The sequence below is a fragment of the Lichenostomus cassidix genome, chromosome 2 (assembly GCF_008360975.1).
Source record: "Lichenostomus cassidix isolate B80296 chromosome 2, HeHo_3.0, whole genome shotgun sequence".
Lineage (NCBI taxonomy): Eukaryota > Metazoa > Chordata > Aves > Passeriformes > Meliphagidae > Lichenostomus > Lichenostomus cassidix.
In genome coordinates this window covers 18,732,704-18,748,895 of record NC_139482.1, presented here as the reverse complement: position 1 = coordinate 18,748,895, position 16,192 = coordinate 18,732,704, and the positions used below count along the sequence as shown (strand labels likewise).

Below are 16,192 nucleotides of genomic sequence, written 5' to 3'. Positions count from 1 at the left end.
TCTTGGATCCTGTTTATGTGTAAACTCAAAATTCATGTCCAAAATCAGTGCAATTAGAACTGAAGTTCCTGTGTGAACAGATACTCACAAACTTTTAAAAAGAAAGATTCCTTCAGAATTAGGCTGTACCTGAGTGGAGATCATGCTTGCAATTTTTTATTAAAATCAGTAATGCTTCTCACATCTTAGTTTAACTTCCCAATTAATTGGGATCTTTATCTTCTTACTCTGTTACTCAGGTCCTAACTCCACAAAGTGTCGCTGACTTTATGGGAAAAAACAACAACACTTTGGGGTTTTGATTGTCCTGAATCAAGATTGAGCAAATATGGACAAAAGCAAGGGATATGTACTTTAATCCCTTCTCTGGCCCCAGAGATTCATAACTATTACGTGGAGTAATAGTCAAATATATGTCTTGGCTAAGATAATGCATCTTCATTTTCCTTTTCTCCCTCTTGTTGCAATGGTGCCATGCAATCTGCTGGGTGATGAGCCATGCAGCCTTCCTTGGGCTGGTGAGAAATGTGCTGCCATTCATGGATGTATGAGCTGTAACACTCAGATTAACTGTTCCTCTTTTCTTTTATTGCCCCTCATGCAAGACATTTACCACTTCCTGCATCAATATGCCTTTTTTATGTTTTTTTTCCAATTCTCTTTTTTTACATGACCATGGAGTGTTCTACTCCAATCTGATGAATTGTAAAAGACCATGTACACTTATATTTGTTGTTATTGTTGTTACTATTAATAACAATGCCTGTGATTTTTTTGAAGTGATGCTCATAATCCATTATCTGTCTTCAAAAAACAAATGAAAGGGAGTCCCTGTCCTCAAAAAACATAACACTCTAAGACAACCAAACAAATAATTCAAGGGGATAGGCACAGCAAAAACGATGACTGCAGAAATCAGTGATTTTCATTATAGTCAGCTTGGCAAACAAGCATGGTGAGAAAAAATTTAAGAGTGGAACTGGAGGAAAATTTCTCATAAGCAAGACCAGAGACAGGTATTGTATGGAGTAAGGCATGGAAGTGATTAGAAGGATTTCCAGAAAAGCAGAAAGCCATGGGAATAGCCCATGGACTCAGAGAATATGCTGCGTTGGAAAGGACCCACAAGGACCATCAAGTCCAACTCTGGCCTTATGCTGAACCGTCCCCCAAGAGTCACACCTTGTGTCCAAGAGCATTGTCCAAACATTTCTCAAACTCTGTCAGGCTTGGTGCTGTGACCACTTCCCTGGGAAGGCCAGCCATCCTCTGGGTGAATAACCTTTAGGAGAGTGATGGAAGTTTGTGAAGTCAGATTACCAGTGCTCTTGTGGTGTTTCTTAAACCTAGGATTTGTGAATGGCTCTTTTGCCTGGAGAAGTGGGCAGAACAGTAATTCCTTTGTGCAAGAGTATGATGAAGAACAAGCAGTTCTACAAATGTTGGTTGATATATTGAGAAACTTTTCGCATGAAGGTTACAGAGTTGTTAAAAGACTTTTGGTCACTTGTTTGGAAGCACTGCTGACAAAATGCTTGTGTGACAAAGACAGCCCTCTTTTCTTCTGGCAGGAGCATAGCATGAATGGCCTCTTGGTATAAAGTTTAGTAAATGGATGGTCTTCTGTAATACTTTGGTGTGATGTGTGTTCCATTCAGACCAAGATCAGAATATTGCAGGATCATTGGCATCCATCTGTTGCACTTTTGACTGCCTGACTTGGTTGCAAAGAGTGGTTCCAAACTCTTCTACAAGCTGTTTCAGAATGTGTTTAATAGGTAGACCTCACGAGGGTTTGTGGCCTGTCTCAACTGTAATATTTAAAGAAAAATATAATGATCAAAATATATTAAATTATTACTTTTTGTCCGTGGGGAAATTGTGATAATTTTATAAGAAAACCAAATCAAAATTTGTTGTGAAGGTAATTAGGAACTTCAGACTGTCCATTTTACATTCAAAATAAAGGATGTTAATATTGCTTATTGAATTAAAATCAGTAAAACATTTGAAAGTCTCTTCATTAAGATTATGAAAGTACCCAGCTGTGGAAAAAAGACATTTAATATCTTTTCCTAAATTGGGCTGTATAAAATGAGGTATATGTAACAAGAGAAAAAGCAAATGCTCAGTTGCCATCTGTGTAATGGAATGGGTAAGACATAAGTCACTGTGCTCTTCATGCAGCTTCAACAGATGACAGTGCAGCAGAGAAGAAAGGTGGAACACTTCATACAGGCTTGATTGTTGGCATTCTAGTCCTGGTCCTCATTGTGGCTGCAGCCATCCTCGTGACTGTCTACATGTATCACCATCCAACGTCAGCAGCAAGTCTCTTCTTCATCGAGGTAAGACAAGAGTAGCATGTTGTGTCACTAGTCCTGTCTCTTGCCTAGGGTACTTGGGGTCTCCAAAGCAGACCTTTCTTAAGTAAATCAGAAAGGATGTTCATGGTGTAATCTTTGAAGAAGTGAACCTCTCCTAGAAGGTGATACTGTTTTGTTCTTAGCATGCTTGTCACTCAGCTCCTTTAACTACCATTGCTATTACTTTTTTTGCTTTTAGACTGGACATATATGGAAAAGATGTATCTCAGATACCACTCCACCTCTCTTTCTTATCCTTCATTTTCCTCACAATAGCATTTTCCCATTACCTTTCTTGTGCACTGTCATTTTATTTTGGGACATACGGTTTTTCTATTATTTTCCTGTGGGGGGAAGAAAAACAAGTATTTATTCTTAATTCTACAGAAGAGCTGACTTATAGTAAGTTTTTAGCTGGAAACTTGTATTAGCTAGTCCTTACTTGATTTAAAGGAATCTTTTAACACTTTGTCTCTGAGCGTGAAACGTAAACATTTTAACGTAATGTTTAACATCTATCATCTTCTTCTCTTTCTATTAGTGTAGACAGAAACAATCTCTTTTAGACCTGATTCATCTGACTTATTTAAGACATCTCCTTTAGGATTAGATAAATTGATATTTTTCTCCCTCAAATGCAGATGGCTACCTTAGGTGCAGATACCTACGTTGCAGATGCTGACATTTAGTCAGTTCAGCTCTGCTGTAGATGAAAATATGAGAAAGGAAAATTCTCCATAGGCGTTTGAATCTACAAAAACCCATGAATACCTACAGGTCCCTGTGGTTTCTTTTTCAACTCAGCAACATTCCTCTGGCTTGTGATAAGAATAGATTTGCTGAACATGAAAGAAAGGGATGACTGTTCATAATCACCACTTGTATTATTCCCTTACTGTTGAGAACCTGGACACTTATTACTGGACAGAAGTGAAGATGCAAAACCACTGGCAGTGTCACTAGGGACATACCTTAGGGATTGCTTAGGTAAAAGCATGGACAAAGAAGATGTAGACATTTATTCTTAGTGACAGCAATAAGAATTGAAGTGAGACATGAATATGAACAGATCAATTCATTTTTAAAATCGTATTATAATAAATATACCTCGTAGATGGAATAGTAGTGGCATAAATCAAAATGAATTGTTTATCAGTATTCCAGGCTCAAGTGATGTAACTGTGTTAACCATCAGGGAACAGAATCCATATAATAAAACATAATTTTCTCTCATGTTTATGCAGTATTTCAAGCCAGTTCACTGTTGATGTAGACAAACAAAATTCCACTGAAGTCTTTGTACAAAAGACAAAGTCTCATCCTTTTCTTTTTTTCACACAGAGATTAAATTTACACAGATTGAATTTCTATTCTTTCACTCTAGTAAAAGCAAGTTTCTCTTCTGTCAAGATGTGATGGAAAAGGCTAAGTAAATGGCAACACCGCTTTTTAAGAAGAGAAGAATACCAAATTACAATATACATTTATTTATTTATTTTTGTTCCAAACGTAATGAGGGCATGTTAATTTATTTCTTTCATTGATATCAGACTAATCATGCAAACAGAGTTTCCTTAATCAGTTTTGTTACACTCCTTTGACTGAATTTAATCTTTATGTGTCATTAATCAATCTATTAATCAATTTTTAGTCAAAGCTAAAATGTCTTTTAGCAAGCAATGTAGTCTTTTTGAGAAATATAGCAAATCATAAACTTTCTGTATAAACTAAAGGAGAAATCACTCAAAATAAATTTTATGCAAAACAGGGTATAACCTACATTCCCTTTCGGTTACTAGGATAATTGTTGTACTTGTGAGGAACCAGCATCAGCAAGAATTGTAAAAAATACTAGTCATGGAGGGGTGGCCTTTCCATGCAAGTGGTATAAACACTGATGCAGTGGGAAAACCACAAGGGATGGAAAAGGGGATGACTGTATTTCAAAACACTTGCACAACTTTCAAAATTTTAAAACCATTTTCGGTATCACAAGCCTAGAACAGAAAAATGTAATCCATTCTGGAAATCAAGTACTTATGGTAAGTTAAATAATTTAATTTTCAAAGAAAAAAGTAATTTGATAAATTCAAAAAATAATCAGTAAAATGTATCATTCTTATATTCACCTGATCTGTAGGATTTACGTGTTTCCAATGGAAAGAAGAAAATAGCTTCTCAAACTTGCCTTTTAAAAATTAGGTACAAAAAATAATGAGGCAAAACTGGTATAAATAGGCCAGTGTTACAAGAAATCATTCTTTATTGCATGGTAGCCCACATGCTCCTGTGGTAACAGGAGACAAGCTGCCCATTATTTATGGGAAATGAATGAAGTATGGATCTGATGTTACAATTCTAAGGAAGGAGCTCAAGAGGAGTGCCATGGGTTTGGTCATGAAATGAGAACAAGCACATCAATATTTCAGAAAATAATACTGTTTCCTATGAGTCTCTTGATTAATAAGCACATTGCACAGTTAAAACAAGATGTGACAGATGGAAAGGCAGCTCCCTCCTGCAGTTGTCTAAAAAATTACAAGTACACTGTAGTCTACCATCAGTCTTCAAGCCAAATCCAGATCTGCATCAGTTTATCTATCTTTAGTAATTAATATAATTCTAAGGGTGGCCAAAAGAAGGAACATGAACCTGCTGCACTTGTGATTAGCTTTCAAGAAGGCACTTTATGGAGGCATCATATAGGCATTAAACATAGCATTCATTCAAAACTCTGATATAACTAATAGAGAAAATTCTTTTTACATCTAAGATACCATCATAATTTGGTAGGTAAAATGTCATTTTCAATCAGTTTTGTTGGGTTTTTTAGGTTAAGAGCCATGTAAGGAATTTTTAGTTGATTTGTTGATTTATCTTATAGTTATGACTGGTTACTGAATAAAGAACAGTATAGTAAACTGATCTTGTATCTGAGGCTTTAAGTCTCTTTCTTCCTTGTGCTCTCTGTAGATATTACCCAATATTCACTTACCTCCTCACTCAGGTTCCCACATAGCTCATCTCAAATCCAGCTCATGTTTGTCATGAAGTGAGCTCTCCCAGATAAGAATAAATACACCCACACTTTGACTGTTCTGTTTACCCTTGCACTGATAAAGGCAATCCCTTGTGGCACCTCGGAACACCATTAAATGATACCCTGAGTGCACTAGTTAGTTTAAATAAGCAATACAACAAGCCAAGAAATATACCATTTATTACAAAACTATTGTCTTAGAACCTAGTAACAATATTCTATTGCTTTTTTACCCTTTAAGTCTGAAGAAAATGCTTCCCTAGAGGTTTTTGTTCATACCTGTTCAGCAGAACACACATGTGCCCCCCCCCCACCTGGAATAAAAATAGCTATTTTGAGCAAAGAGTTTGAGAAGTCTTAAATGCCAGTGCTATTCAATTTGCCTATGGTAGTGTGCAATTTTAAAACAATACCATCCAAACAGTTCAGCACATTTTTTTAAAAGTTCCACTTTTTGTTGAGTGTGTAGATGTTTCAAATCAAAATGCACTGCTGGCATACACACTGTTCGACATGTGTTTCATTGTTTAAGTTGGATGCTTCTGGCCCAAAGAATGAATTATCAACTTTTAAAGTCAAGGGAGCTTCAGTCAAAGTTCCAATGAATGCAGAGCTAAGAGTAAATATTGACTAAAGATTAACTTGCAGAGTGACAGAAGAGATGTTGCATGCCTTGGTTTTCTATTTTCTTAATGTTAACCTTGCAGTATTTCCTCTCCTAATGTTGCCAATGATTTCCTCTCTTTAATCACATTACATACTCTTTCCTTGAGGAACCCTGTGTCTCTTGGGTATACTTTGAACTGATTTGGACTGATTTTTGAAAAGTAGGATACATGTCAAAGAATGTCCTTCATTACTTTCTCGACAAAGCAGAAGTTTATGTCAGAAACCTAGCATTGACATATATAGCTACACACTAGCAACAGCACAATTGAAAGGTGAGTTATTTATTTACTAACCTGTGCAGTATGCTTGCATTCAAGATGTGAGGTTTGATGGCCAAGAAGCCAATCATGATGTCCTGAATGTTGTGGATTGCATACCTGCAACACAGATCATAGTTCATGTGATCTAGATGTCTGGAGCTGAATGTAAAGAAGAGTAAAGAAATTCCCAGCTGAGTCAGATGGATTTGCTCAGATTTCAATGAGTTGTCAGCCAAATTTCAGCTTTAGTTTTATATTTTAATTCTTCTTTTCCCTCATGTTCTTTTTCCTATATTTTTAACCTTTATTTTCCTATATTTTAATTATTCACAAATGTGTTTGAGCTTGGGCACTGAGTGCAATTAATGTCAAGGGAACATTTAGTCAATTGAAAAGGTGTAATTCCAACTACTTTTTATTCAGTTGTCTTTTGCCTGTTTGCACCCAGATATCTGTGGACAGAAGGGTTGCATATGACACGAGAAGTTTTCACTTGCATACTTTATTTGTGTTTTTCTTACCTTCCTTCCTTATATTGTGATCCAAAGTCCTTTTAAGGCTTGAAACTTACCTCAGCTGTCATCCCAGTGTTCTGCCTTTGGAGACCAAAGGCAATATGATCTGGCTGCAGTTGAGAAGTGAAACCTGGTGGGATAAGTCCTGGGACTGCAGTGTCCTGTTGGATGGTTAGAGGCTCTTCAGGAGGGAAAGGCACAGCAGGAGAGGTGGGTTAGGGGTTTTAAGGAGTCTAAACTGACATTGCAAATTAGGGCCATCTTAACCTCAGGCAAAGTGTCTTTCTCTTATATCCAGCTTATAGATAGAAAACTTATTAACATATGTGGACTCTGAAGCTGTAAGAATATGAATTAATTTGGAGCTTATGTGTTAGTGGCTCTGTGTGTATTAATAATAGTTAATATGTCACACACACTGAAGAGCAGTGTGGCTGTTTCTGGTTAAAAGTTAACATTCTTTTGAGTTAGATCCTATTTTGAAGGTCACAGTTTTTGCCTTCATGTTCCTACCCTCCCTGGAGGTATTCCAGAGATTTATTTTGTTGCTTCAGCTGCTTAGAAACATACATGTACTCTTACACACACACACCCCACACATGCACATACCTATGTCTTTTTTAGTAGTTTGTTTTACTTCATCTTGGATGTCTAAGATGGGTGATTTCAGGAATTTGTTTAAATGGCCACACAGAGAGTAGAAATGGTGCTATCGAGACAGAGAGTGACCTTCAGGAAAAAGACAGGGAGGGAGGAAGAAACAACAGCTGCAGATCTTCAGATAAATAATAGTGTGTGATCAGAACCTTGAGGATGCACCTCGAATCCTCTTGATTTTACTTAAATTATGTCTTTTCTAGTAAATTAAATAAGGCTGGGATGGTTTCTTAGCATAAAGACCAACCAGCACCAAAAGATTTGCATTCCTGTCATTTCAGTCTGTCTCACCTAAAGCTGACAGAATGTAGACTATTAGCGTGGACTGAGGATGATTTCTGAATATTGAGTCCTAGCTGGGGTTGTCTGAGAAAGCACTAATTATTGGGTATTTCTTTTAATTATTGGACTGTATAGAGATTGTATTTCGGTATCTGGAAACATTCACTTCCATTCAAATCTAGCAGTAGATTTTGTTCAGATTTTGACCTTCTGCTCATCCCCTGCCTGCTTAGAGGAAGGAAATAACATGAGAAAATAGTTTAAAAAGCTGAAGACAGTTATTGGTGTTTCAGAGCTCAGGAAATTAATGGACATTTCTGGCTCTCCATTATACTTCTCTGCTTGTAACAGCACATCACAAATAAGAGCCAGATTTAACATCCAGCCATGTTTTCCATGCACACCACTTCCAGGTTTCTGCATTAATGTCACAAATGCAGTGTATGTCTTCAAACAAATGAGAAGTAAATAGGACGCAGATTTAAAAAAAAAAAAAAAGAACTGGTTTTTGGTTTGTTTTTTTTTTTTAAAGAATGAGATGGTTAGCTGTCTAAGCCGTCTGATGGAGCCCACACAGCTCTGCTGTTTTCTTCTGGGATATGGACTGTTGTTTTTTACAGGGGATTATGCTTTTTGTTTCAAATAGGCTTCACATGGTCATCAATTAGTTTTTGTCCAGCTGTTCAGGCTGAATTGCTTTTCATGAAGATGATGATTAAAAAGAAGAGAACAGGTATCATTTTTCTCTTCTTTCAAAGTCCTGCAGTATCCTGGCATTTGGAGTATTGTCATTGATCTCACTGTCATTGCCCAGTACTGATAGTAAAGTTATTTTTTCCAAAGCTTATCCAGCTCAGCAGGAACCAGCAGCTCAGCAAGGGAAACCTAAATCAACCACAAGGGAGAAGCACTAAAATAAATAATGAACACTGACAATAAAAGTCAAAGGTGTAGAGGAAGGAGGCATTCTGTTTCTCGTCCTTCAGCAGCCAGCTCCTCAGATGAGCATAAGACTGCAGAAACCATTAAAGAAGGATGGTTTAAATCACAAAAAGATACTTTAAACAAGTACTTCTATCAAAAAGAAAAATAAATGAAGACAGGAAATTATTCTACTGAATCTTAAGTCTGAAGCAATCCTCATTTGAGAACAGTTTCTTCAAAATAACAGTTAATTATGGTGTTGGGAAATCAATATTTTCTTATTGCTGAAAATATGTATCAGAAGTATAGTTCCAGATATTTGTAGCCTCATCCACTTCTGACTGTGATTTGCCAAATAAATTGTGTGTTTCTAGGAGAGATTAAAGACTCCTGCACAAATTTCAGGTAATTTTGAGCACAAAACTGGGCAAGGTAATTGGTAACAGAAAGATCTTTACTTCTCACAAGAAACCAAAGGCCTGACTACTGAGGTAGATTAACACTGTAAGTATAAGTGTACTTAGACTAATGGGTCTTGAATAGTATCAGATTAACATTTAGTAATTTAGTAAGACCTTACTACAATTTTGTTCTCTTTTTCTAATCTATTTTAGTAAGTCATAACAGTTTTTCTGGAGTTTTGAGAGTTGATCCAGAATCTGGATAGCTCCATATCTGCTTATTTCTATATTATGAGAGTTAAATAGGCATTCTTGACAAAGTTGGATTTAAAAATACAGCTCGGAAATAGATTTAAATGTATTTATGTTCATTAATTAGACAACTTGACAGCAGTGGAAATGTAAGATTCAGCCCTTCAGAAGAAACAGTGAGACACAGCTCTAAAAGTTTGAAAGACTGAAATAAAGAGAAATAATCAATAGATAGAGGAGATAAAGTTGTGCCAGAGCATTCAGCCAAAAATGTGCTCAATTAACTTCAGCTTTTGTGTAGTTTAGTAGGAAATCAAGTTTGTTAGGGAGCTCTGGGGAGTCAAAACTTTGAAAGTTTGACCTCCTCATGCTAAGTCAAGTATTTATACTCACATAAATTCAGTTTGGAAAAAGACTGTGCACATGTCTCAATGAAACCCACTGTTTGAGTTTACTGCTGAATAGGAAGGAGTGAAGAGCTGATCCATGCACAAGCACTCTGGGATTTTATGCTGGTCAAAATATACAAAGAAACTTTTGACAGTGTATTGGAATTTTTTTCAGAACAAAGTGAGTGTGGCAGGATTGAGGAGATGACAGAGGGGCAGATATTTCATTAATGTTTCCCCTTCACTGCTCTTCTGACATTGCAGATCTATACAGAATTGTTCTCATTCCATTTCTATGTACTCAGGAAAGGATAGAATAAGGATGGGATGGGGATAATAGAGGCTAGGATGTAAAAATATCAAATATGTAATACATGTTGCCAAGTTCCTCCTGTCCATTACTAGCAGAAACTTGTCTTCACGTAGATGTGAAGGGATGTGTGAGAGCTTATAATTGCTGCAGCTAACAAAATGTGCATTATTACAATGGCTTTTGATGAAATATTATCTCAGATGAAAAGTGTTAATTGGCATAAATTTTAGAGATGGTGATAACGTCAGCATCAGAAACACTGAGGAGCAGGGCATCAGTCTTCAGATACCAGTATTTCAACACAGCTTTACACAGCTGTCCATTCTCCTGTAATTGATCTTGTAATATTGTTTACTGTTCAGCATGAAATAAGATGGTCTACTGCTAGCAACCTTAAAAAAATTATGGACTGTAACTTTGGAAACCATGTTCACATCATACCGAGTTTTAATTAGACTATATTCAATGATCTGCATTCAGATATGTATCAAAACTTTTTTTTTTTTAACATGTCTAAATGAGATCATATGATTTTCATGATAAAGGAGGCCCTACAAGGCTCAAAATTCCCTGATGTTGAAAGATGTCAAAAGAAACTGGTCAACAAGAAGAGTACAACTGGAGACCATCCATGCAATAAGAGAAATTACTCTTAAGTAATATAAGAGTATAAGTAATAAGAGACTCCAGTCTCTATCTTTTAGTTTTAATAGGTGGAATCCCCTCTGTTTTCCCCTCAGAAGCAAGACAAATTATATAAATTCTGCCTCTGCTGCACGATATATGTAAATATACGTCTTTTAGTCTTTGTATTGCTGCAGGAAGTCAAGCATCCTGCATAGGCACCAGCAATGCAGAGAGACAATGTAAGAAACATGAAAGGTAGACCTTACTTTCCATGGATTATCCAACTGCTAGGGTTTTTTTCCTTTTATCTTACTGATCTTCAATAGGAGCTAACTTCTTTTATGTGAATCATACATTTTTTTCTGAATCATTACATTTCTTCTGCATCCTGGTCATGTAGGGTCACAAGTGCTTTTCTCTCAACTTCACTGCTTAAAATAGTGAACTCAAGGAAGCTTCAGACCCATGAAAAAGAAACTAGTCCCATTTTCCTGCTGTGTAATACACGGAAAGGAAGCAGGAGTTACAACTCTCCAGCCAAAGCTCAGAGGATTTCCTTTAAGTGTTCTAATTCCAGAGGACAAAACATACTTTTTCCTGCTAAAATTGGGAAATAATTATATAGTTAATTATCCAGCTTGCTTTCTCCCAGTTTAGTTTGGGCTTGGTGGGGTTTTTTGATGGGTTTTTTTTTTTTTTGGTTGGTTTGTTTGGGGGTAGGGTTTTTCTGCCTTCTTATAGGTCTTCACAGAGAACAAAGAGAAAGACTGCATTAGGTATTTCCTGAGTGGCTTCAGTAACTGAAGAAACTTTGTATCTCCCAATATCAATCAAGTTACTTTTGTTTTTTTCAATTAAAGCTGAAATATTTTTATAGCTTTCAAGGGGTTACATAAGGCAATGAATTGATAGCTTGTCAGTGCTCTCCTTTAAAACTCTCAACCACTTACATTACTCACATGCACATAAAGGAGCTGAAATTAAACAATCACTGTGAAGGGAAAATCTCACCTCAGACGTGACAAGAAACCACAGAAAGTTGTAACTGCAATATTAGGAGATGACCTTCAAGTCTATTGCTTTATTTCTGGAAAAACAGCTCATGTTTATGTCTTATGGCTTTGTGTCATTAAAACTGATACACATCTGTTCCATAACTAATCATCTAGAAAGGCCAATTAAAAAGAGTAGCCAAAAAAAAGGTAGATTTAGCATCTATCAGCAATGTAGCAAAGAAGTAGAAACTAATCATAGGTACCTCTTAAAATCAAATTAGGGAGCAACTTAGTATATTAAAACCCAGCTCATCATTATATGTCACCATTTGATAGTTATTTTTTCCTGTGAATTTTCCAGTGGCTTTTCATTTTCTCTTTTCATTAGAGACCTCTCCATCAAATTCCTTTCTCATTTGTACCAGTATAAATCTGAAATAAACCCGTTACGTTTAATTGAATTATTCTTGATTTGCTTTAGTGAGCCTGAGAACAGAATATGACCCTTTTTCTTTAGCAGTAACCAAACTGTCCTTTTTAATCTTGAAAACACACAGAATCAAGCTTGAGTAGAAAAAACTCGCCAAAGTTTGAATAGAATAAGTTTTCTTGTTAGGAAGAGACATCCATTAAAGAAGACAGTGTTCTGCCTTCCTACTTTGTAGGATGGTGCTGCACTGAAAGGCCTGGGATTTTAAATTACCTGTCAAACAGAATTTAACTCTGAATGCCTCAAAAGTAGCCTGATCCTGCAACAGGAGGAAAAGGAAGGGGTTGCTTTTATGTGTTATCTTCCCAACAATGATCTCTGAGGAAGACTTTGAGCTGAACCTGCAGTCAGCTGTGTGGTTTTTTGGGAACAAGATTCAGTGGCACCCCAAGAGTTCTTCAGTGACTCCTGCCCAACAGCACCACGAGTCCCACACAGCATCATTGCTTTGCCTGTTCTGTGGTCACCAACACCACCCTCAGCAGCATGAAGTATCCTTAGTGGTTGAAAGGAAATAAAAATGGGGTATTATGGGGACAGAAAATCAAATGCAGTGTTTATATTCAGAAGAAAGAACATAAAGTAAAATTATTTAGCTTTTGAGCTGTCAATGAAAATATCAGCTCCAGCTTATTTTCATTGATTCTCTTCTCATTTTCCTGCAATGTTTCTATATAAGTTGATGTATCTTCTAGCCCTCCTTCCAAGAAGATTGTAACTCTTGTCAGTAAAGAAAAACAAATCAGTATATTTGGCAGATACAATTTTCAATAGGGAAAAATCTTTTTAGGAGATCTGTTTCTTCTCACTGACTCTATTTCACTATTTTCCTGAAAGCTATTCATTTTGACATAATCTCAGAGTAGTCACCCAAAATCTGAGCCTTACCTGATATTAATTAGTTTGAAAATACAGATTGTTTAAAGCACTTTTCCTCCCTAGAGATATCATAATAATACAGGAATTGTTTTATCTGCTGTGGAAAGTAACAGTTTATTTTCTCTTTTTAATAGCTGTTTTTAAAGAAAGCACCCAAGATCCTAGTGGAAATTGGTCAGGACTTCTTAAGGCTCTTGTACTCAAAGTACTTAAGAGTTTAAATAAAAACGTTGCTTCCACTTGAACCATCAAAGTGAACTACTCAAGTAAAAATTAGGGCACTTGAAATAGAAAGTCATTATTTTGAGAGTCCCGCATAAGCATGCCAGAATTTTGTCCTAAATAATTTTCTTAATTACAGTTTCTGTCAACTCTGCCACATATTCTCCTATGGCATAGAGTATGTTAGCAAATTCCTATGTAGAACTAGGAAGGAGGAGCTTTGGACAGATCCTCTACAGGTTAGTGGATCAGCAGTTCTTTCTGTGACAAATCCAATAATCAACCCTTTTAGACAGAAGCTATTCCATCCACTTCATTGCTAAGAGTAGTGGTAATTATTTACATCTTTGAGAACAGTCATCACTCACAGATTTAAAAAGAGGGATTAATTCTCTGACTTTTGCTGCCACTTTTTCTATTGCACTTTTCTATTCCTTTAACAGCTAGAGGGAATAGGTTTTAGTATGAGAGGTCAAAATTGCAGGATATTGTTAGACCTTTCTAATAACAATCTATTATAGTACCCTTCATATTCTGAAAGTTTATTTTGTTGTTGCTGTTGTAGCGACGTCCAAGCAGATGGCCAGCAATGAAATTCAGAAGAGGATCTGGACATCCTGCCTATGCTGAGGTGGAGCCAGTTGGAGAAAAAGAAGGATTCATCGTATCAGAGCAGTGCTAAAATTTCTGGGACAGAGCACCAGTACTGGCCTACAGGTGTAAGACATTTACTTTGCCTCTCTTTAAAGAAAAGGAGCCCTAAGCTGCTGTAGCCTGATAGAAAGAAGATTCTGGATAAACTTTGTCCGAGAAGAAAAACTATCTAAGATACCAGATTACTACTGCACAGTAGTTTTTGTTAGTGGACTGAGACACAATGGTTCATGCTGAACACTTGTCAGTGGACACCTACAGTATCAGAACTATGGCACAAGTGCCATGTTATTTGCTTTAGGTGTGGGGATGCACAGTAATCAGAAATATAATAAAGCTTCGGTGCGCAAGGGTATTGCCCTTTGGTTCAAGTCTTCTCTGTTATCTCAAAGACTGAAAGAAGAGTCTGTACCATTTCGGTGCAAAGGGCACTGATCAGTGTTCACAGGTGATTGAGAAATGTATCTTAAGACAGGTGAAGAATCCAAAAAGGAATTTTCCAGCATTTATATAAGCAGATGTGAAATACACACACTTTCCAATTCTAAATTAATGTACCAACCTAACTGAGTGAGTCACAATGTAAATGCTTTCCAGGAGTAATACAATGTTTCATGACATACAGATTGGTAAGAACTGAAGACAACAGAGAATTTTCACAATGGTGAAATTATTTCATAGGAGTTCACAATGACGTTGGGCTGATTTTCAGTTTCAGTGTTCACTAATACCAGTTTAAGGTATTTTGTTTTAAGGTATATCTTTCATTTCTCAGCAGTAGGTTGAAGTAAAGGCAACAGATCCTTTTAGCTTCCAGAGAGCATATGGACCATTTCATAGGCAATGGGGCAAGAAAAATAAGACTTAAAATAAATGGGTTTCTATTCTTTGTCATTTCATTGTGAGTCCTTACTGAGAAGCACCATCGACTACAATGCACCCCTTGCAGAGATTCAGATACAAGTGTTATTGAACCCTGCTGATTCATACAGTGGTTTTGTTTAATGCACATAGTAGTTGCATAAATATATATATAAATATATTTTTTTTTATAGCTAACACAAGGCGGGTTCTTGTGACTGTTAAGACTGCATTTTTGTCATCCAGACAAAGGAAATTAATTGCATTACTGCATATTTCCACTGAGTTGTAAAATAATCCTTAATATTAGAATATTTTTATGTTGTGTAGGGAAGGTGGTTCGTGTAGTTGCAGTGCCATAAACTTTCTGCCTATTGGAACCATTCTTTCTGTAAAATTGACCCTTTCCCTCCCTGTATAGGGAAAGACAAGACTATAAATTCACACCATCAAAAAGAGTTACTCCTTTCAGGGAAGGGTTTCATATACATGGAGACCCAGAGCTTCCCTGAGGAGTGGGAACCTAAATGCTTTGATGATCTGGGCCTGAGCTATTATTAAAATTCAGGTACTGCACGTACTTTTCATAACAGTCATTGACTATCAATTTTTTTACATACTGTGCAAAGCACTTAAATGATTTTAAAGTGAGGTATATAACATTTGTGGTTTTGGATTTCAAGCAGTTTAAAGAAGTTGTAGCTACCACCTTAATAGTACAGTTACTTACCTTTCTTGTTGATGCTTGTATGGCCTAAATTTGATTACTTAATGCTGTTAAAAAAAGAAAGCAAACATGATTTTTATTTGGTTTTTTTGTTCAGTAAATGCTGCAATACTGTATTTTCTGTATTCTTTTATTTTGGGTAACACACTTTTATTTTCATCTGGTTTAAATCATCTAGCATGAGATTGAAACTATTCAAAAACTAACTGGTATTAATCTGAAGGTACTAACAAACACATTGTCTTGAAGCCTGGTGAAAAACCTGTGGCAAGTAGTCATTTCAATTTGTGTGAGTCTGCTGAGCCCTTTTTCTAATAGGCCAGGGTTAAATTGCAGGCTGTTAATTCTGATAGCAATAACCAAATGTATGCACATATATATGGTGACACTCATTTTTATTAAATAAAAAGGCATCAGTGCACATCATTTAGGAATGTATTTGGTGTGCAATAATTATCATCAGTTTTTCTGGGAATCTTGGAAATCATCAGATAGGGTTTATTGGCCAAAAGAAGCAATTGTAGAGCTTCTGGAACCTTGTTTGAAATAGTTTTTATTTCAGAGCACATCTTAGCAAATTATAGTAAGAAATTTACAAAAATCTGCATAGTACTGCAATAAGTTCAAGGGATATTTCATACAAGTAAAGAAGATTTATAGTACTATGGG

The 16,192-nt window shown here is 36.3% G+C and overlaps 1 protein-coding gene across 1 annotated transcript in view; it reads left to right on the top strand.

Moving 5' to 3' along the window:
* The window catches only part of PLXDC2 (plexin domain containing 2), a 247,461-nt gene extending 231,512 nt beyond the window's left edge, over positions 1-15,949 (top strand). The window contains exons 13-14 of the mRNA XM_085050565.1: positions 2,188-2,348; positions 13,847-15,949. Of these exons, the coding sequence (XP_084906691.1) occupies positions 2,188-2,348; positions 13,847-13,963 (278 nt within the window). The 3' untranslated portion in view covers positions 13,964-15,949. The remainder of the gene's footprint in view (positions 1-2,187; positions 2,349-13,846) is intronic.
* Positions 15,950-16,192: the final 243 nt, after the last annotated feature.